At 48.4% G+C, this 23,513-nt stretch overlaps 1 protein-coding gene across 2 annotated transcripts in view; it reads right to left on the reverse strand.

Moving 5' to 3' along the window:
• wdfy4 (WDFY family member 4) overlaps positions 1-23,513 on the reverse strand; it is a 292,745-nt gene that overhangs the window by 40,960 nt on the left and 228,272 nt on the right. For both annotated transcript variants that reach the window (XM_038782904.1, XM_038782905.1), the window contains 3 exons: positions 15,448-15,557; positions 1,833-1,986; positions 84-175 (listed from right to left, as the gene is read on the reverse strand). In XM_038782904.1, coding sequence (XP_038638832.1) covers positions 84-175; positions 1,833-1,986; positions 15,448-15,557 — 356 coding nt within the window. The remainder of the gene's footprint in view (positions 1-83; positions 176-1,832; positions 1,987-15,447; positions 15,558-23,513) is intronic.

Genomic DNA, 23,513 nt, shown 5'->3' on the forward strand with positions numbered 1-23,513 from the left:
ATCTGCCCCATTGAGCGCAGTCAGCTTAGTGAAGGGTGGTAGTCAATACAGGAAAAACAAGCCAGACAACTACAAGTACTTACCATCCGATGCAGTCGGATGAATTCATGAGCATCTCCTTTAGCCCAAGGAGGAAGTATGACATCTCCCAGGGTAGTCCCATCCTGCATGGAACCTGCAAATAGATTGGGTACACAGTTGGAGTCTTCACTTATTAATGTGAGGAAATGTGTGATCATCCACGTTAGACCGAAAATGGCTTAAAACTAGAAACAGCGGAGGTCCAAAGAGATTTGGAGGCCCGTGTCCATGAATCATTCTGGGCGGCATGGTAACAGATTGGGTAGCACTGTTGCTTCACAGCACCAGGGTCCCGGGCTCTGTTCCCAGCTTGGCTCACTATCTGTGCGGAGTCTGCACGTTCTCCCCGTGTCTGCGTGGGTTTCCTCCGGGTGCTCCGGTTTCCTCCCACAAGTCATGAAAGACGTGCTTGTTAGGTGAATTGGACATTCTGAATTCTCCCTCGGTGTACCCGAACAGGCGGCGGAGTGTGGCGACTAGGGGGCTTTTCACAGTAACGTCATTGCTGTGTTAATGTAAGCCGACTTGTGACAATAAAGATTATTATTAAAATCAACCATTCAACTCAAATCAGACTCTCAAAGCTTGCCCTTATATCCCCCATGTGTGCTCCGATCACCTGTACCTCTGCACAGTGAGTGCTGATCGTAAAATGGACCCCGTAATATAAAACAGATTGATGCTGTGGCAATATCGAAAATGGCATGAAGCATGCACGATATTTAAAAATCTCACATTCGGTTAAAATAATTTTGATTGATAATAAAATGCTGTTTTTTGACTAATTTCTCAGTGTTATTATGTGTGGGTACATTTTGCAAAGCTGTGCTTTCAGCATAATTGATTTTAATTGCCAGGCATCATGCCCACATAGTCTGGCATTGCCTGGAAAATGAAGTCCGCAATGTGTCAAGCGTTACTGGAACTGATTGAATCAGGCTCCTAACTTGGACAGTGGATTTTGTTAAAAAAAGATTGGTTTGGCACATGGCAATACTTGGGAGATAAATGCAATATACAATGTTAATCTTCTTTAGCTCTGTAACTGGCAATTAATCCACCAAACTGCATAAAACCAATTCACCAATTTCAGTCATCATAGATCATAGAATTTACAGTGCAGAAGGAAGCCATTCGACCCATCGAGTCTGCACCAGCCCTTAGAAAGAGCACCCTACTTAAGCCCACACCTCCACCCTATCGCCGTTACCCAGTAACCCCACCTAACCTTTTTGGATACTAAGGGCAATTTAGCACCCTACCCTGCGCATCGTTGGACTGTGGGATGAAACCGGAGCACCCGGAGGAAACCCACGCAGACACGGAGAGAACGTGCAGACTCTGCACAGACAGTGACCCAAGCCGGGAATCGAACCTGGGACAATGGCGCTCTGAAGCAATTGTGCTAACCACTGTGCTACCATGCTGACCCGGCCAGTCAGGCCCCTGGGACTTGAATTCTCGTCTTCCAAAAAGATTTGAGCCCCTCTGCCTTTTTCTAGTGAATCAAGTAGGCATCCGACATGGGATAGTATGAAGAGCAGGGATTCCTAGGAAACATCCTTCCCTCAATCAATGCCACCAAAAATATATTAACTGGCCCTTCATCTGATCTGCTTTGTGTGTGCAAGCCGGGCGTCCCGTTCACAGTGAGTGGAGGCAAAGTAATTTGTTGAGTGTGGAGCACTTTGAGACATCCTAGAAGAGATTTCTAAACTCAAGTCAATTCCACCTTTTTCTCACTTACGTACCAAATTCTAGACGGTTGTGGTTGAGCAGGAAATCAGGCAGGTAGAAGAAGTCTGGGATCAGCTCTCTGACATCGCTCATGTTTTCTTTGGAGGACGACTCCCACTCTTTCTTGATGCTGAAAAACATCCTGTCCGCAACGTCGAAACATCCCCCCTGAAAACATTCAACAGTTCAATGCCCTGTCCGTGACTTCCAAACCCGCCCTGAAAACATTCAACATTTCGACATCCTGTCCGCGAGGGAACTCCCCTCTCCCCAAAACAGTCAACGTTCACCCTCATTTCTGCCCTGGTTCAATGTTTCCATTCACAAAATGTAATGTGGAACTGTCAACTCTAGCTTCTGGGAATCGTTTATGGAACACCCACTCCATTGAGGGTTCCCTACTCTCCTTGGTGCCTTCTTGGAGGTTTCATCACATGATCGCTTGCCCTATCCAATCATTCCCTTTTCCCCACAACTCCGAAATATTTTATAACGAGAAGGCATAAGGAAATCAACAACAGAAGAAACACCTTAATTAATACAAATTTTCTCCCCGGTTCCTCGCAACAGCATACCATAGATTTTAATCTTTAATTCCTGGCGACTCCAGGTCAATCCTGGAGGGTTGGCATGAAAATCGCTTATTGTCACAAGTAGGCTTCAAATGAAGTTACTGTGAAAAGCCCCTAGTCGCCACATTCCGGCGCCTGTTCGGGGAGGCTGGTACGGGAATTGAACCGTGCTGCTGGCCTGCCCTGGGTTGGCAACTGCATTGACAGCAGAAAGTCAATCACCAAGATATTTATATGGAGCGCACAGCATAGCACCAGGGCATGGAACCCAACTGAGAGAGGAGTTCTCATTAAGGTGTACAAAATTATGAGGGGCACAGATACGGTGGATAGGAAGCAACTTTTCCTCTTAGTAAAAGGGTCAATAACCGGAAAAGGGGTGGGGGGGGGGGGGGGGCATGGATTTAAGGTAAGGGGCAGGAGATTCAGAGGGGATTTGAGGAAAGCCTTTTTCACCCAGAGGGTGGTGGGAATCTGGAACTCACTGCCTGAAAGGGTGATAGAGGCAGGAACCCTCACAACATTCAAGAACAGTAAGAAGTCTTACAGCTCTAGGTTAACGTCCAACGGGTTTGTTTCAAACACTAGCTTTGGGAGCACTGCTCCTTCCTCAGGTGAATGAGATTCACCTGAGGAAGGAGCAGTGCCCCAAAAGCTAGTGTTTGAAACAAACCTGTTGGACTTTAACCTGGTGCTGTAAGACTTCTTACTGTGCTCACCCCAGACCAATGCCGGCATCTCCACATCATAACATTCAAGAAGTATTTAGATGAGCACTTGTAACACTGTAACAAGACAAGACTACAGACCAAGGGCTGGAAAATGGGATTGGAATTGATGGTCGGCACAGTCACGATGGGCTGAAGGGCCTCCTTTTGTGCTGTAAAATGCTATGACTCTACTCTCCTCCGCCTATACGCATAACCTTTCCCCCCTCATCTGCATATCTAATTTCACGTTAAATGCATCCATGAGATTCTGCCTTAACTCAACTGCTGCTGAAACCCTCATCCATCTGTTTGTAACCTCTAGATCTGAGTATTCCAATAAACTCCAGGCCAGTCCCTACCATCTGCTCTCCGTGAACCTTGGGACGTCTAAACCTCTTTGGCACACACCAAGTCTCATTCGCCAATCGTCCCCGTGCTCGCTGACCTAATTGGCTCCCCGATAAAAGCAGTGCCTCGTTTTTAATCTGGTGTGCTATTTACCTGTGTCACCCAGGCCAGAGGAAGCTTCTGTCTTGGTCTCGAATGGGGCGGCACGGTAGCACAGTGGTTAGCACTGCTGCTTCACAGCGCCAGGGTCCCAGGTTCGATTCCCGCTTGGCTCACTATCTGTGCGGAGTCTGCACGTTCTCCCCGTGTCTGCGTGGGTTTCCTCCGGGTGCTCCGGTTTCCTCCCACAAGTCCCGAAAGACGTGCTGTTAGGTGAATTGGACATTCTGAATTCACCCTCAGTGTACCCGAACAGGCACCAAGGGGCTTTTCACAGTAACGTCATTGCAGTGTTAATGTACTTGTGACAATAATAAAGATTATTACTGGATTATTATTAACAGTGGGCTGAGTAATCACGGAGGTTTCTGTTGTGTGTTGCTCTGAAAGACTAACATTATTTCCACCACCCAGCAGAGGGGGCAGCAGAGAGCACAATATAACAAGACGCTCAGATCTTGCAAGATGTGATAGTTTCAATGACTTGCTTTTTCCAGCAATTAATCTGGTTGTTTTGGTTCGATTTTTATAGAGATTCGTACTGTTCTAAAAGCAGGGCATGGGGGTCAACTCTGATGGGTTAAAATGCCAGCGAGCCAAGCCCGAGACTACACCCGCACCCTCTCACTCCACTGCGAGATAAAGTGACCAAACGTCCCCCAGGTCCGATTACTTGACTGCGCCACAGGGTAAGAGAGAGAAAATCCCTGACGATTACACTGGGTTTGCGAGATGCCATTTTTCAAATGGGTCAAAACGGCAGAACTCATGGACGGTGGAACTGATTGTGGATTTTTCTTCACTCAATAAGTGAAATCAGTGCGGCATTATTGTGCAGCTTAACGGCTATAGACCCCCCAATCTGTTGAACAAAATAAAGTAATTAGGCGACGGTGTCTGTTATGTGACCAAAACTAGTTCAATGTCACCAGAAGTGATTATCCCTTTCCACCCAGGTCGTTAATCTTCCCTGTGCCGCGGTTAAGATGTGAATATCAAATTCCATTCTAATCTATTGCTAATACTCTTCCAGATCTTTTCTCTGCTTCCCTCCGATGGCTGATTGTAACTTCCCCGTTTGCTTTTTATTATATTTGAGCCTCTTTCTCTAACACCTCCAGGCCAGTTTTATTAAATCTTACCAGCTACATTTTCTACTCCTCCTAAACCAGGTTTTATTACATTTTATTGTCTCCACTAAGCTCCTTCAGGCAGTCCTTTTTTAAAAATATTTTTGGATTTTTTTTTTGCAGTTTTCCTTTAACTCTACACGGTCACGGTTAAGAAAGCTTTGGAACGCTCGCTGAAAGACAATTTTGCAAACTTCTTAGACTTACAGCCGTCTCCCTGGTAAGAACTCGCTGCGGAGTTTAAGTCCCCGATTGTACAAATTCATAGAACACGCCCCACAGTGCAGAAGGAGGCCATTCGGCCCAGCGTGTCTGCACCGACCTTCTGAAAGAGCACCCAGCCCAGGCCCATTCCCCCACCCTACCCCCATTACCCCACCTTACCTACACATCCCTGGACACTAAGGGCAATTTATCATGGCCAATCCACCTAAGCTGCACAGCTTTGGACTGTGGGAGGAAACCGGAGCACCCGGAGGAAACCCACGCACACACGGGGAGAACGTGGAACCTCCACACAGACAGTGACCCAAGGTCGAAATTGAACCGGGTTCCCTGACGCTGTGAGGCAGCAGTGCTAACCACTGTGCCGCCACTCTCGAGATTATAACACTCACTTCTATTGTACACAATTCAGCATCATCGATAAAATGTATATAGACTAAATTAAGGATCCTTTTATAACTCATTGCGTTTTATTTCTTTTCCTTTTATATTTGCACTGCACCCTGGTTAGAATAAATACTAAAAGGAGATATTGCATTTCATGCCATGGTATTGCCAGGAAACTTTAACATTAATTTGCACACTGAAATCTATGTTAGAATTATTTGAAAGATATATTTTTGGCTATCATTTTGGAGCACATCCAATGTTACAGATGTGGCCAAATAAGAAATTTAGAATAGCTTCCAACTGAATCATTTTTCATTCAGTTCTCATCTCCAGACTCTGCTTAAATCTTACTGTTTCGGACGGTGGTTGTCCTGTCTCTTGTCACAGGTCTCTTATAATGAGGGGCAGCACGGTAACACAGCATTAGCACTGTTGCTTCACAGCTCCAGGGTCCCAGGTTCAATTCCTGGCTGGGGTCACTGTCCGTGCATGTCCTCCCACAGTCCAAAGATGTGTCGGTTAGGTGGATTGGCCACGCTAAATTGCCCTTAGTGTCCAAAAAGGATGGGTGGGGTCGCTGGGTTACGGGGATAGGATGGAGGTGTGGGCTTACGTAGGGTGCCTTTCCAAGGGTTGGTGCAGATTCGGTGGGCCGAATGGCCTCCTTCTGCACTGTAAATTCTACGATTCTATGACATGTCCTGTCTCTTATCACAAACCACGCAATGGGATAAAATTAATCTCGGTACAGCCACGTAATCACCTGATGGAGGCTGTGAATCCTGTGTGGAGGTAGGGACGTAGAGTTGCCGAGCCTCCAGGATTGACCCAGGAATTGAAGATCAATCTCTAGGACACTGCTGTGTGTGAACCCGAAGAAAAATCATCGGAACATTACTCTTTACCAGATTTAAAAATAGTCGTTTGGTCAGCAGAACTTGAGCACCGCTGAAAAAAGGCATTTTGTCGAAGCTTTCCATCTTGCACTCATCAGGTCAGTCACAAGGGCCCGGATTCTTCTGCTCCGCCCACCGCAAGAACACCACGGGCAAGACGCGGATAACGGAGAAGTCCACTGACCTTGGGCAGGATTCTCCGGTCACCGGCGGACACGGCCAGAGAATCCCGCCCAAAAACACCAATATAAGGAGAAACTATAACTTTATACTTAATAAGAGAGTGTTGATCGGTTGGCAAGTGGATTCTGATTAGTGGAGGTGTTGCCATGGAGAATGCACCAGGTCATGGTGACTGACAGTCAACTGCCAAGCATTGTTTGAAAATTTAAAGCCAGCAGCTGGATGCTTGTTTGTCAAGGCATTTACCTGAATAATGAACCAGAAAATTGCTATCACTTATTTTGGAATATCTACTGACTGGTATTCTTGCGATCGTCCTGATTACAAGCTTTGACAAGACAAAAAGCTTGACAAAATGCCTTTTTTCAACAAAAGTCTATGTTTTAAAATGTTGAAAATCTGGGGAGAAAGGTGTTTGGGCTGCCAATCAAGAATCCTCCAATTGGGTAAAGAGTCTTTTTGCTTTCCGATTGGTGTAGGAAGGCCGTACATCACAAGGACGGAGGTGTTGGCCCACTGATGGCTGGACCAAGTCATGGAATAAACCTCCAGGAGTACATTTAACCAGAGTTGGCAACCCTACGTTAATAGGCAGATTGGAGACTACACGGAAAATACAGTCGCACCAGGAGGTGAAGACCCCCACCTGTTCCCCTCTCATCTCTGACTCCGATCTCAGTCCCAGTTCCCTCAGCCACTTACCACTGCTCTAATTCCCGTTAATTCCCCAGTTTATCTCCGTCTGTCCTTTTCCCGCTTCTCGCTCTTACTTCTCCCTTTTCCCCGTCTCATTTTCCTTCTTTTCCTCTGCCTTGGTTCCCTCCCATTTCCCGTTACTCATGGCGCCGACTTATTTCCATCCTAAACATCCACAGAAAGCGAGCTTGTTTTCTGTGGAACCGGGAATGGCCCATGCTCCTGCGATGGAAAGACTGTACAGTGCTCCATCTAGTGGCTGCGATCAAAAAGTAACACATGAAAACAAAACCTCAAAAGGTTCTCCGGAAAGGCGACTATAGATGTTAATGCTAAGGCTCTGCACTGAAGAGGAGAGAGCTCCCTCGTTTAAAGTATTATTCGGACCAAATTATACCAAGGTGAAGCTTTTGGCCTTAAATAAGAAGGGAGAACATTTTACAGGCAGCCTTATGCCTGTTGTTCACGTCAATAGGACATAGAAACATGGGCAATAGAATCAGGAAATGAAAGGAAAAATGAAAATCGCTTATTGTCACGAGTAGGCTTCAATGAAGTTACTGTGAAAAGCCCCTAGTTGCCACATTCCGGCGCCTGTCCGGGGAGGCTGATAATGGAATCGAACCGTGCTGCTGGCCTGCTTTAAAAGCCAGCGATTTAGCCCAGTGAGCTAAATCAGAGGAGGCTATTGGGCTCTTCGAGCCTGCTCCACCATTCATTATAACCATGGCTGATCATCAAGTTCAATACACTGATCCCGCCGTCCACAACATGATTTTGTGACATTTTTCTGACCAATTTTTGAATGTGTGCTATAAAGAGTTTATATTCAGCCGACACCAACACCGCAACAGAGACATGAAATCTAATGATACAGACTGTCAGTGGGGCTGGTAGCATGAATTGGCAACCAACAGACACCTCGTGATTAATGATTTTAATAGCTGGGTTTTTCTTTTTTTTTTAACATCTGCGGATGCTTCTTTTTAAGAAGAAATATTTTTATTAAAGTTTAATAATCGTACGCCAGCCCCATACAAACAAGACTGCAACTTCCCGGTCTTAATACTGCCGCACTGCCTCAGCAGCGCTAGACAGAGTTTAATCCCTTGTTTGAAAGCGCCATAAGTGGGAGACAAAGAATAATAAACACAGCTTAAACACATTTGGTTAATATTTTTGAATTAAAAACAACAGATAACAACACTGCAGGAAAAACATCTGGAGAGTAAACTCATGACACCGCTTTGATTTTTTTCACAGACCTCTCTCTTTCCCCTCCCCTTGGGCTGAGGTAGTTCAGCTGTAGCTTCACAGGCAGTCCTGGCTCTTCCCCTTGTCCGAGTGATCATTCATCCTCCCTCGGCCAAGGCCATGTGAGTCGCGGTTGGCTATTTGGCTGTGTAGTGCATCGTGGCTGAGTCCAGTTTTGACTTCACACCACTTTTCTATTGGGACGCTGAGGTTCATAGAATCCCTACAGTGCAGAAAGAGGTCATTTGACCCATCGAGTCTGCGCTGACCCTTCGAAAGATCACGCTACCCATGTCCACTCTCTTCTCTACCCCGCCCTATCTCCATAAACCCATAACCTAACCTGCACATTCCTACACGCTCATGGGCAACTTAGCATGGCCAATCCACCTAACCCGCACATTTTGGGACTCTGGGAGGAAACCGGAGCACCCGGAGGAAACCCACAGCGACATAGGGAGACAGTCACCCAAGGCCGGAATCGAACCCGGGTCTCTGGCGAAGCAGCAGTGCTAACCATTGTGCCACCGCGCAGCCCGTGAAGGCGATAGAATACCAGAACTATGTCGGGACGCAGCTGGAGTATAGGTGATAGGACAGATGTGATTTTGCGAGAAACGGTACAGAGGCGATTGGCGAGTGTGTTACCAGGTCTGCACAGCTTTGATTATGAGGAGAGATTGGGGCTGTTTAGCACAGGGCTAAATCGTTGGCTTTGACAGCAGACCAAGCAGGCCAGCAGCACGGTTCGATTCCCGTAACAGCCTCCCCGAACAGGCGCCGGAATGTGGCGACTAGGGGCTTTTCACAGTAACTTCATTTGAAGCCTACTCGTGACAATAAGCGATTTTCATTTTATTTCAAGTGGTTTTGGCAAGTCCTTCCTTCCGATTTCGCTTTCTTCCCATTTCTTTTCTTTTGTTATTTTTGGTCCGTGGACCCACATTCGGAAAGTGCCTTTAAGCAGAGGACTCAAGCTGAAGCAGCCTGCTGTTCAGGACAGTGTGTTCCTAGGTTTTTGTATTTTGGAGAGGAGAAAAGAGCCGGGTGAATCTTAAGAACCAGCTTTGGCTGGCTGGCAACCTGTGGGACAGTGTTCTGGCTGACAACAGTCATTGATTGGTTCCTGCGGGATACTTCTGAGGGAGCTGGGCAGAAGTGATTAGACCTTAAAGGAGAAGGAACTCTCTCTCCCTTCCTGCTGAAGTAAAGGATTGCTTTAGTATTCTAAAACCAGTGAGTGCCTGGCACATCTTTGCTACATATTTGAAATTATTTTGACTCTACAGGGAAAGTAGATAGCCTTGCCGGGGACAACCCTGTCAAGCCTAGAAAGAAGATGTACTGAAACAAAATCTTGAACTCCTGAAAGACTTTAACTGGGAGCCACCCTCGTGCATCAGATATCCTTTATCCTTTTATTTTATCAATATTTTCTTCCCTCTCCACCACTCTTTCCCTCTGTGTTGTTTGTGTGTGTGTACATAGAGTGGAGCAGGTTGGAAGGGGGGGGGGGGGTGTTGAGGTAGGAGTATTAGGTAGTCAATTACATTTTTATGAGCTTAATTATATTACTGTTGAATAATAAAATGTTATTTGTGTTAAAGTTACAAACTTGGTGACTGCAGTTTATTGGGCTCAGCCATGGGCATCAAGTATTTTAAAATAACATTTCATTTCAATTGTGTTGCGACTCGAGGTCAAGTGGGGCTGAAATTGGCCGTGCACTAGCCCAGGGGGGGTCGTGACGAAAGGATGGGGTTGTTTCCTTTGGAATGGAGGAGGCTGAGAGGAGACTTGACTGATGTATTATCAGGGTTTTGTGAGGGCCATGAAGGGTCCAACACTAGTTTGCGAGTCAAACAAAACACAATTTTAGTTACACTAATGTTTGCACAGCACCAGTAGTCTGCTACTGGTCTTCTCTCTAGACGGTAACTAACTGGCCGCTCTATTTCTGCAACAGAAAAGATTAACAATTGCCCTGTCCCCTTATTAGGGAAGCTCATGTGCCCCGAGATCCATGGGGTAACCAATTGCCCCTACCCAATAGGATCTGTGCAAGTTACGACAGAGGGGTATAGATAGGGAAGCCCTAACCTCTTGGTCAAAGGGTCCTTAACAAGAGAGCATAGATTTAGACAGGTTGGCAGGGGATACTCCCCCAGACGTGGGCGAGAGTGTGGACCTCACTAACTAAAGGAGGGGAAGAGGCATAAAACATCTCAACAATTAAAATGGTTGAATAGACAGAATTGTCCGCAACTACAAGGCTAAAGACCAAGACCACAAAGGTTCACCAGAATTGTTCCCAGGACGGCTAGACTGTCCTGTGAAGAGATTGAGGGAATCGGGCCTGTATTGCCTGGTGTCTCATTGGAACCTACAAAATCCCTACAATGCCGAAGGAGGCCATTTGGCCCATCGAGTCTGCACCGACCCTCTGAACGAGCACCTCACCCAGGCCCAGTTTCCCACCCTATACCCATAACCCCACCCTTTTGAACACTAAGGGGCATGCTATCGTGGCCAATCCACCTAACCTGCACATCTTTGGATTTGGGGAGGAAACCGGAGCACCCGGAGGAAACCCACGCTGTCATGGGAGAACGTACAAATTCTACACGGACAGTCACCCATGGTCAGAATCGAACCCAGGTCCCTGGCGCTGTGAGGCAGCAGTGCTAACCACTGTGCCTTGCAGGTAAGATGTTTCCACTGGTTGGGGAGTCTAGAACCAGGGGACATTATTTCCAAGTAAGGGGGGAAGCCACATAGGAGCGAGATGAGGAGAATATACAGAGATTTCCCAATCGAGAGGAAGCTCCATCATTGAGTGAGTTTAAAGCAAAGATTGATAGATTTATAGATACAAATGATATGCAAGGATATGGGCGAATTGGGGAAAAGGCATTGAGGCGGATGATCAGCCATGGTCGTATTGAGCAGGCTCGATAGGCTGAATGGCCTCCCCCTCCTCCTCGGTTCCTTTGAGCTGGAAAGTGTGATTAGGCTGGATGGTTGCAAGTCAGCCGGAATTGCCACGGAGGGGCTGAATGGCCTCCTTCCGTGCCGTAAATTTCTACAGTTCCGGATATCAGAGGCAGGAGGCGGGATTCTCCAATAATGGGGCTATGTCCCCACTCCAGCGTCAAAACGCGGGCGAATCACCCCGGACTTTCCAGAAGAAAAGGATCGGAGAATAGCGGCAGCGGCGTTGCGCCAAATTTTGGCGTCAACGCCCATTCTCCGCCCCCCCCCCCCCCCCCGCGCCGATCGTGATTTCAGGCGTGGAGGCGCGGAGAATCCCACCCCAGGAGTCTCAGGAGGCCACAAGGGGGCTGAATATTTTGACCCTGTGCCAGTCCTGACCCCCCCTCCGCCCGCCCTTCCCACCAAGGTCAGAGAGAGCACAGCCTAAGGAGCGAAGCTGGGAACCAGCCGAGGCACTCCATCTTTGTTTTAGACTGGGTGACGAAGCGGAGTGGCAAGTCTTCCCGTCTCCAAGCGCGCGGTGATTGATACATTTCATTATTGCGACTTTTGGTTTGCGTAGTGACAGCAGTCTCTTGGGAAAGACAATAATATCGGATAAAAGCATTACTGATATCAAATAAAGAAAAGAAATATACATGCAAAATGTTGTTAGTTCGACAAATTGGGTTAAAGATATTACTTGAATAAAAAATAGGATCTGCGCTGGCTCTAATGCTTTATGTATCAACTAATCTCTTTACTGAAAGATTCGGTTTACAACCATCAAATATGCATCACATCTCTCTAATAAAATCGACAACGTTTTATTATTTTTACATTCTATTGTCTTCGGCCAGGAAACTCCAAATTTTCTTTTTTTGTACTTTGCATATATTTAACGGTTTAAAAACTTTTCATAAAATATTAAAGTTTTCTTATTATTACACTTCTAGAAGTGTCAACCTCAGACACAATCCTCAAGAGGGACGTAGGAATAATCTGCTTTGATGGAAGCGCGGTTTAACAGCTCTGCTGAAACAGACCCTCTTAGCCAGTGAAAGAGGAATAAAACAAACTTTCTAATCATTAAGGCTAAAAGCAATTAGAACCCCTTACACTTTTGGTTATCTGACTTTTTAATAGTCCGTATTAGGCGGCGTCTGTATTTCTAAACTCCGGGCGAGATTCTCGTTCCTCCCCATGGCGTTTCTCGGAGGAGGAGGAGGGCCTGCCTTTGGCAGGGTCCTCTGGTCCAGCCAGTCAATGGGATCCACCCCACCTCACCCCGCCGGGAAACCCACGGGGATCGTCGTCAGGACTGGACGATCCCGTTGGCACGAACAGCCGGACGATCTCGCCCTCAATGTCATGTCAGCGTTGGTTCAGAGGGAGCCACCTCAGTGAGCAGCAAGGCCAAACATTCATGTCTCACCATCGGGGGTTCAGTCAAGAAGCGAGGCTAATGCTGCGTGAACACAGGGACAAGACCATTCTTTATCCTGTTCTGTCATTCATTAAGATCACAGCTGATGTATGCAACAACTCCATTCACTTGCTTTTGTTCCACATTTCTTGATAGACTTCCCATAAGACCTAGAGGCAAAAGTCCATCAAGTCTGTTCCGCCATTCAATAAGAACATGGCTGATCTGATGCAATCCTCAACTCCACTTTCCCGACTTGTCCACGTAACCCTTGAATGTCCCAGCCTCGACAACCCTTTGCCATCTTTCATTTAAATAATATTCAGCTCCTTTATACTTCCTATCAAAGTGCATAACTTCACATTTTCCTACATTATATTTCCTTGGGTTCCCATTTATTTTATGGGCCCATAAATGTGCCTTTAAGCAGAGGACTCAAGCTGAAGCAGCCTGCTTGTCAGGACAGTGTGTTCCTAGGCTTTTGTATTTTGGAGAGGAAAAACAGATTAGCCGATGCCGGGTGAATCAGCTTTGGAGGAAGTTGGTTCGGTTGGCTGGCTGGCAACCTGTGGGTTGGCCAGGGACAGTGTTCTGGCTGACAACAGTCAGTGACTGGTTCCTGGCAGGATGCTTTCTGAGAGAGCTTGACAGACATGATTAGACCTTGGAAGTGAAGATGACAGTCTCTCCCTCTCTCGCTGCTAAAGTAACAGCTTTATTCTTCTCAAACTCGGAAGTGCCCGGCTGTAAACATCTTTGCTGTAAACTTGAAATAATCCTGAATCTACAAAGAAAGTAGACAACCTTACCAGAGAGAACAATCTCGAGCATAGAAGGAAGAAGTAAGGAAACAAAACCTTGAATAACTGGAAGCTACCCTCGTACATCAAAGAACCTTTATCCTTTTATTTCATCATTATTTTCCTGTGTGTGTGTGTGTATAGAGACTGGTGGTAGTTAAAAAGTCGGGATGGGGTGGTGGAAAAAGGGGTATCAGATAGTCAGTTACATTTTTGCTGTCAGTTTAATTACAATTCTGTACATAATTAAAGGTTATTTGTGTTAAAGTTACAAACCTAGTGCCTGCAGTTTATTGGGATCAGCCAAGAATGTAGGTATTTTAAAGCAAAATCGAATTTCACTTGTATTGCGACTCCGGGTCAAGCGGGGCTGGAATTGACCGCACACGAGCCCAGAGGGGTCGCGACAATTTTGTCTGCCAGGTTTTTGCCCACATCCTAACCTGTCTATATCCCACGTGGACTTTGTGCCATCCTCACCAATTGCCTTCCCACCAATTCTTCTGCCATTAGCAGCAAACTTGGAAACAGTGCATTCACTTCCCTCGTCCAAGTCATTAATATGTATTGTGAATAATTGTGGCCACTGCTCGGATCCCTGTGACACTCCACTAGTTACAGGTTGCCAGCCTGAAAACGTTCCTCCAATCATAGAATTTACAGTGCAGAAGGGGGCCATTCGGCCCATCGAGTCTGCACCGGCTCTTGGAAAGAGCATCCTACCCAAGGTCAACACCTCCACCCTATCCCCATAACCCATCAACCCCACCCAACACTAAGGGCAATTTTGGACACTAAGTGCAATTTTTAGCATGGCCAATCCACCTAACTTGCACATCTTTTGGACTGTGGGAGGAAATCCACACACACACGGGGAGGATGCGCAGACTCCGCACAGACAGTGACCCAAGCCGGAATCGAACCTGGGACCCTGGAGCTGTGAAGCGATTGTGCTATCCACAATGCTACCGTGCTGCCCTATGTCTTCTATCAGTTAGCCAATCCTCTCTCCATGCTAATATACTACACCCAACACATATATGGATCTCAGGCTTGAAAACTCCAGTTGACCCACTGTCTCCCTTTGCAGGAGACAATTCTCTTTTTTGAACTACCCTTTGTCTAAACTTATGTTTTCTCATTTCCCCTTCAACTGGCCTAGCTCTTACATATTAAGTCTATGTGTTGGCCCTATCAGATATGGGAGACAGTGGTGCAGTGGTATCACCGGACTAGTAGTCCAGAGGTTACTGTTCTCTGGGACATGGCAGCTGGTGGAATTTGAATTCAATGAATAAAATCTGGAATTGAAAGCTTTCCTCAGTGATGATGGCCAAGAAGCTAACATCCATTGTTGTAAAAACCCATCTGGTTCACTCATGGCCTTTAGCGAAGGAAATCAGCCATCCTTACCCGGTCCGGCCTACACGTGACTCCAGATCCACGGCAATGTGATTGGCTCTTAACTGCCCTTCTGAAATGGCCGAGTGACACCCACATCCACGAAAGAATGCATTTAAAAAAAATTTATATCTCAAAACACCTCAACATAGCAAAGTCAAAGGAATGGAAGCCAGATTGATCCAACCTGTCCTCAAAAGTCGGCCCTCTAATCCCCGTTATCATCTGGTGAAAGTGCATGGGTTGCTGCATTGTTGGATGAGATCTTAAATTGAGGTTACAAGCGTGAGGAACTCTTATTTTGACGATGTGTCAGAGATAAAACCTCTCTGTCGTCAAATATTTGCAGCCACCCCCCCCCCCCCCCCTCCCCAACCCATAACAAATCAGATACAACCTCAGAGATGAGGCCCAGTAAACCACGACTGTGTCACATTGTTTAGTGCTGAGAACTCTGGGACGGTACCTGTAGTGAGCAGAAGGTCTGAGTGAAGGGCTCCATTCGGACAAGATACGATGCGACGATTATTGCCGAAGAATAATGAGTGCAGAAGTGACACCGCGCCGATAGGTCCTCTGCAAGAAATCAAACAATTTTGCTCAGGCAGATACTGCAAAATCAGCTGAAGACATGAAAGCTGTAGCAATAGAATAGGATCTACATACTGGGGCAGGGGTGAGAACAGGATCTATAAACCTGCAGAAAAATGGGATCCATATACCTGGGGAAGAATGGGATCCATATATCTGGGGAAGAATGGGATCCATATACCTGGGGAAGAATGGGATCCATATATCTGGGGAAGAATGGGATCTGTATACCTGGGGAAGAATGGGATCCATATATCTGGGGAAGAATGGGATCTGTATTATCTGGCGAAGAATGGGATCTGTATTATCTGGGGAAGAATGGGATCTGTATACCTGGGGAGGAATGGGATCTGTGTACCTGGGGAGGAATGGGATCTGTATACCTGGGGAAGAATGGGATCTGTGTACCTGGGGAGGAATGGGATCTGTATACCTGGGGAAGAATGGGATCTGTGTACCTGGGGAGGAATGGGATCTGTATTATCTGGGGAAGAATAGGATCTGTATACCTGAGGAAGAATGGGATCTATATACCTGGGGAAGAATGGGATCTGTATTATCTGGGGAAGAATGGGATCTGTATACCTGAGGAAGAATGGGATCTGTGTACCTGGGGAAGAATGGGATCTGTATACCTGAGGAAGAATGGGATCTGTATTATCTGGGGAAGAATGGGATCTGTATACCTGAGGAAGAATAGGATCTGTATACCTGGGTGAGGACAGGATTTATATACCTGAGGAAAAATGGGGGGCGGGATTCTCTGATCCTGAGGCTAAGTATTGATGCCGTCGGAAACACCGCCGCGTTTCTCGACGGCGTCAACACGGTCCCAGGATCAGCAATTCTGGCCCCTGGGGCGCGGGAGCGGTTCACGCTGCTCCAGCTGCTGATCCGGCCGTGGAATGGGCGCCGGGGGATGCGCACATGCGCTGTGGGTCCGGCACGAACCCGCGCATGCGCCGTCCCACCGCCGGGATTTCCGAGCACTCGTGGTGTCTCCCTTGTCCACGCCGGCCCTGACCTATCATGGTGCAGGAGTACAGGCGTCGGCACGGGAGAAAGGAGGCCGGGAGACAGAGAGGCCGGCCTGCCGATCAGTGGGTTCCGATCGCGGGCTGGGCCATATGGGAGGCCCCCCTCCCCCCAAGGACGGACCCTCCCTGCACCCCCGCAGGTCGCCCCCAGACCCTTCAACGCCGAGGTTCCACCTGCTAGAACGGCGCCGGCGGGACTCCGTTTCTTTTTCCTCGGCCCATTCGGGCCAGAGAATCACGGTGGGGGGGGGCGCGTAGAGTGCCCCCCGCCCGGCACCGCGCCAACCATGCCGGCCCAAACTCTCCGCTCTGCGGAGAATCGCGTCCCGGAGCGGCGTGGCGCGATTCGCGCGGCAGCCGACAATTCTCCGACCCGGCGCAGGGTCCGAGAATCCCGCCCGGGATTTGTATATCTGCGGAATAATGGGATCCATATACTTGGGAAGAATGGACGGATCTCCAACTGAGAAGAAGGACTACAAAATTGATTTGTAAAACAGGGATACGAACAGGGCAGTGAATGTGTCGCCTAGAATCAACTCAAAGCTCAACAAACTGAAGGGATACCAAGAATTGGCCGTGTTCATCCATGACCAAACACGAGTTAGCATTACTTTTGGAAACTGCGGACCCCGGTTTCTAACCTTCAGCCTGTCCATGTATTGTGTAAGATGCCAACCTGAGCCGGGAGAAAGAAGCTCGGAATGTCAGATTTTTATTCTGGGGAGGGATGGGAGTAAGGCTGGACTAGCAGTTGGGCCCACAACCCCTCCGGAACGAGTGCGGAGACCTTCGGTTGCGGAAACTGGCCGGATGGCGGGCCTTCCTCCGGTCTCCATCACTTTGTGTGACAAAAATGATGGAAATGAAAAACATTCCTCGAGCACTCACAACCTACACACCCCTCCCCCCCCGCCTCACTCCCCAGATGCTCCCCATGGCCCATCCATGCCAACCCTTGCTAACTCATGCTCCCACCCACCCACCTCCATGGCCCCCATGCCTCCCGATGCCCCTCCATGCACCCGCCGTGAGCACTGCTGTATAGAACCCGCCTCCATTTCTTCCCTGTACAAATGGCGGAGGCCGGGTTCGGGATTTTCAGATCCAAGCCTCTGCTGTCTCTCCGTCCACGGAAAAATGCGGAGCAGAGCGCTCACCTGAGGGACTTGCAGTTGCTCACACTTGCCCTAGCCGGCAGATACAATGACCACATCAGAAAAAATATATAAGAACAGCTTAGTCAAGAGGCTCAGCACAAACAGACTTCACTAACACTGAGGTCATAGATTACAAGCAAAGGCACAGCTGGAAACTCATGAATTTCACTGTGAGGGTAATCATGTCCTTTTCTAATTTAATTTGATGGAACATTGAACGCCCGAGGAGGATGTGAGGGAATAGGTTTTGCCCGATTAAATTCATGATATTGAGTTGTAAAGTTATTATTCGCAATATGCCACTGATATTGCCACTTTCTGCTTATCTTCATTTGAATAATTTATAATATATGGGACTTTAAAACGGTGGCTCATTGGGGTTATGAAAAGCAGGTGGCATTTGGACTATTAGGTGGGGGTGACAGGTCTATCAATATTTGGGGGCAGTAAATGGGTAATACACTCACTCTGGGGTCAAAGATATTGGGTGGGATTTTCCAGGCATTCCCGCTGACGGCGGAAGGTGTGAACAATGGGGACCCCCGTTGCCAGTGGCAGGACTGGACGATCCTGCTGCCGGCCGATGGAAGACCGTCTCTCCCGCTGCAAATCAGTCCGCGGGCAGTGTGGAAAGTCCCGCCCTCTGGTTCAGATTCTACTTCATTTCGGATCAAACCTAGATGGGCACTTTGGTGAGGTTCTGAGGGTGTGCTGAACTGTCAGAGGTGCCATGTTTCGGTTGCCATGTCAACCCCAGGCCTTCTCTGCCCACCCAGGTGGATGCCAAAGATTGATGGGCGCGATTCTCCGCAAATGCGGAGAGTCGTAAAGGCTGCCGTGAAACCGGCCGTGTTTCACGGCAGCCTCCGCGCCCCCTCCCAGGACCCGATTCACCTCCCCGGTCGGGGCTAGCATCGCAGCCCCGGGAAGAACGGCAGCGTGGGCTTAGCGAACGTTCGCTAAGCCCGGCCGCCAAGACTCACGGCGGCTGGCGCGCACGATGACGTCAGCTGCGCATGCGCGGATGACGTAATCGCGCATATGCGTCAAACCCGCGCATCCGCGGTCCGTCAGGCCCCTCAGCCGCCCCGCGGACTGATCCTGCAGAGCGGCGGAGGGACAAAGAGGCCGTGGTGCGGCCGTGCCAATCGGTGGCATGGTTGTGCAGAACGGCACTTTGCGGCCGTTTTCACGAACTGACAGCAGGTGTGTTTAAATTCGTGAAAACGGCCGTAAAGGCCTGGGAACTCGGCCCATCGGATAGGGGAGAATCGCTGCTCGCCGTAAAAAAATGGCGAGCAGCGATTCGTGTCATGGGGCGGCCGTGGGGGGGGGGGGGGGAGAATAACGGGAGGTCGGGAAAAATGTCGGGAAGGCCCTCCCGCTATTCTCCGACCCGTCATGGGGGGCGGAGAATCGCGCCCGATATTTCCAAGATGAGCAGGGGAGCTTTCCTTGGTGTGTTGGGTAATTTATCCTTGTGGTGATATAACCACTGTAGATATGTGTACTTGCAGTAGGGGGATGTATGGCTGTACCTGTAATACAGCTTCCTCCGGTAAGCCCCTGCCGGCTAGCTCCGCCCACAGGGAGCTTGTGTATAAATATGCGTGTGAGTCACTGAGATCCCATTCTACAGCTGCCGCCGGAGGAATAGCATCACACAGCAATAAAGCCTCGATTGTACATATCTCGAGTCTTTGTGTGCAATTGTTAGCGCCACAATGCTTCAAGCAAAACCACTAAAACAGATGATCTGGTCACTATCCAGCTTGAATGTTTTCAGGGCAGAGGTAGATTGATTATGGATAAACAAGGGTGTGGTGGTCTTTGTGTTGTTAATTTTAAGATGGTTGGCATAGTATTCACAAAGATCACAAATAGCTTTAAATTGAACAAAGCAATAAATTTATTAACACTACTTATTTGGATTTGACACTTACTCCTATATAATTCACATTTGATAATAACCATATAATATACACTTATCTACTACTAATTTCTACACTATAACATTACCTATGATCTGCTCTCACTCACACTATCTTTCCTTCAGTCTGTTCTCTAGCGTTCTCCTCAATCTCTCACCCACAAGGCTTAGCATCCATGTCTTATATACTTGTACATCTAGCTCCCTCTAGTGGTTGATTTAGATATTACAGTAACCCTTGCAGTTCTTACATTTCTGATAATGTCACGAAGGGGGTGGAAGGTTATGTGGGGGGGCGGGGGTGGGTTGCGGGTTGGCAAGAGGTGACAGTCAGTTCAGCCATGATCTTGTTGAATGATGGAGCGGGCTTGAAGGGCCGAGTGGCCTATTCCTGCTCCTAGTTCATAGGTTCGCATCACAGTGTTGCCTGTGGGAGCTTGCTGCACGCAAATTGGCTGCTGCGATTCCAACCTTCAAACAGAGCCAACAAATTAAAAAGTACCTCTCTGGCTGTAAAGAGGTTGTGGACGGTGCTACGTAAATTCAAGTCTTTCTTTTCGTTCTTTATAAAAGCATGTACTGTACTCCCTTGCCTAAAATGAACCAGGTGAATCTTCACGGCTATCAACATGGTTATCATTCGACTTTTTTGTTTCAAATTCTAGATGGTCCCCGACGTATTGCCCTGGGTCTGTGGATTACTAGTCCAGTGACAATACAGCAACACTTCCGTCTCCCATATTGTCAGGCGTTTGTCATCAGACCAGTATTGTTTTTCACTTCATCGCCTTCTTCTCCATTCCTCAATGTGAGCTGCTCATTCGCAGCGTCTATCCTTTTCTGACCCGAGATGTGGGCCCTATCTTTGTCTCTCCACAGATGTTGCTGGACCTGCTCCGTGTTTTCACCATTAGCTGCCCGATGTACTTTTCTGCAATTTGCCCTAGCTTATATCTCTAAACATTGAACAACCACAGCAGGTTTTCTTCCAAATGAATGCCAGTTTTGAATAAACAAGAGGGGACGATCTCACCTGTCGGTTACCTGTAGGGCTGAGTGACCTTGTGGTGACCAACACCATTGTTCTATCAGAGAGGCACGTCTCATGGCAACATGCTCATTCAAGCCCTGGCACCTGCTCGACCACGTCAGCATCCGAGCGAGGGACCACAAGGACGTGCGATTCACCAATACCATGACAAGAGTCAATGGCTGCTGGACGCACCACCATCTACCCTGCTCTGTGATCGAGGTCAATGTAGCCCCACAACAGTGATGGCTACAGAAAGAATGTCACAGGAAAATCAAACGCTGGGCACTCTAAGATCCTGATAAGAGAGACCTATTCCACCTCACTGCCAACCTGATGACTCACGGTGACACAGAGACGCAGAATGTCCACATTACCTAGTCTGCCATCAAGACCTCCATAATCGGCAACTATGAAGAAACTCTCGGTCACTCGAAATTCCAAGACTAGTTTGATGAGAATGACCAGGAGGTCCAGGAGCTGATAGGCCGCAAGCTTCTCTGGACCCGAATCAACAACTCAACTCAGGAGCAAGGAGGCAGATGTAGACAGCTGAAGGCAAATGGCCTGTGAGCAAAAGAACAGGTGGTGGGTGGAGAAAGCGCAGGAGGTCCAGCGGTTAACCAAAAACCATGACGCGCGCCGTTTCTTTCACACAGTCAAAGATCACCTACGGCCCAAGGCCCCACCCCACTGTTGACCAAGAATGGAGAGGCGCTCATCAGCTAGCCCCCGCTGGAAGGAGCACTTTGAAGGGCCTCACGGTAGCATGGTGGTTAGCATCAATGCTTCACAGCTCCAGGGTCCCAGGTTCGATTCCCGGCTGGGTCACTGTCTGTGTGGAGTCTGCACGTCCTCCCTGTGTGTGCGTGGGTTTCCTCCGGGTGCTCCGGTTTCCTCCCACAGTCCAAAGATGTGCGGGTTAGGTGGATTGGCTATGCTAAATTGCCCGTAGTGTAAGGTTAATGGGGGGATTGTTGGGTTACGGGTATACGGGTTACGTGGGTTTAAGTAGGGTGATCATTGCTCGGCACAACATCGAGGGCCGAAGGGCCTGTTCTGTGCTGTACTGTTCTATGTTCTATGAATATCGCCTTAACAGAGATTCTGTCTTCAACGCGAGTGTCCTCAACTCCATCCCGCAGCATGTCACCCACCACCGTCTTGGCACAACCCCAACCCGGCACGGGGTAGAAAATGCCATCCAACAGCTGAGGAACAGCAAGGCATCAGGAGCAGATGGAATCCCTGCCAAAACATTAAAACATGGCGTTTGGAGCAGATACATGACCTAATTTCTCTTATCTGGAAGGAGTAGAACATGCCAGGAGATCTCAGAGATGCCATAATCGTGGCCACCTTCAAGAAAGGTGACAGGTCCGACTGCAGTAACCACAGAGGAATTTTCCTGCTGTTGTCCACACTGAAGGTCATCGCAATAAACCTCCTTTAGCACCTTCCTGTGGCTGAAGAGCTCCTCCCAGAGTCACAATGCAGATTCGGCCCACTAAGGGACACAACGGACATGATCTTCACTGTGTGGCAAGACAAATGCAGGGAATAGCACCAACCCTTGTACATGGCATTCTTTGACTTCACAAAGGCATTCGACTCTGTCAACCGCGAGGAATTATGGACTGTCCTCCATTTTGGCTGCACCCAAAGGTCTGTCACCATCCTTCGCCTTCTCCTGACATGCAAGCTGTGATCCTGACCAACAGAGCGTTCACAGACCCAATTGATGTTCCAATTGGGCTGTATCATCGCACGCGAGCTCTCCCTGGTTGCAATGCTCTATCTCATCCTCAGCAAGCTCCCCGCTGGAGTGGAGCTAAACTAAAGAACAAATGGGAATCTTTTCAACCTCCACCGCTTGTAGGCCAGATCCAAGGTAATCCCATCCTCTGTCATTGGACAACAGGATGCAGACGATGCTGTGTCTGAGCACATTCGGAGCTCCAAGTCATCATCAACGCCTTCACCAAGGCGTGCGAGAAGATGGGCATTCCACCAAACATCCGGAAGATAAAGGTCCTCTACCAACGTGCCCCTGCCACACAGCACTGTCCACCAGTTTTCAAAATCCACAATGAGGTCTTAAACAATGTGAATCGCTTTCCACACTTTGGTAGTCTACTGTCAACAAGGGCAGACATCAATAAGGAGATCCAACACAACCTTCAGCGTGCCAACACAGCCTTCATCGTGCCAACACAGCCTTCATCGTGCCAACACCGCCTTCAGTCACCCGAGGAAGAGAGTGTTTGAAGATCAGGGCCTCCGACTCGGCACCAAGCACATGGTCCACAGGGGCACTGGTGATACCCGCCCTCCGATAAGGCTACAGCTGGTACAGCGGGCCCCTCGGAAGCCTAGAGAAGTGCCTCCAGCGCTGTCTCCGCAAGATCCTGCAAATCTATTGTCAGGAGAGAAGCACCAATATCGATGTTCCCGCTCAAGCCAACATCCTCCGGCATCGGTGCATTGACCACTCTCGATCAGCGCCGCTGGGCGAGCCACATCGTCCACACGCCTGACGCGAGATTCCCGAAACAAGCGCTCTACTCGGAGCTTTGACACGGCAAGCGAGCCCCGGGGGGGGCTGAGAATTCCCTTTAAGATCACGCTCAAAGCCTCTTTGAAAAGGTGCAGCATCCCCACCGACACTTGGGAATCCCTGGCCCAAGGCCACCCGGAGTGGAGGAAAAGCATCCGGAAAGGAGCTGAACACCCTGAATTCAATGCCGAGGGCAAGCTGGAGCCAAGTGTCGACAGTGTAAGGAG

Source organism: Scyliorhinus canicula, chromosome 22 (genome assembly GCF_902713615.1).
Source record: "Scyliorhinus canicula chromosome 22, sScyCan1.1, whole genome shotgun sequence".
Taxonomy (NCBI): domain Eukaryota; kingdom Metazoa; phylum Chordata; class Chondrichthyes; order Carcharhiniformes; family Scyliorhinidae; genus Scyliorhinus; species Scyliorhinus canicula.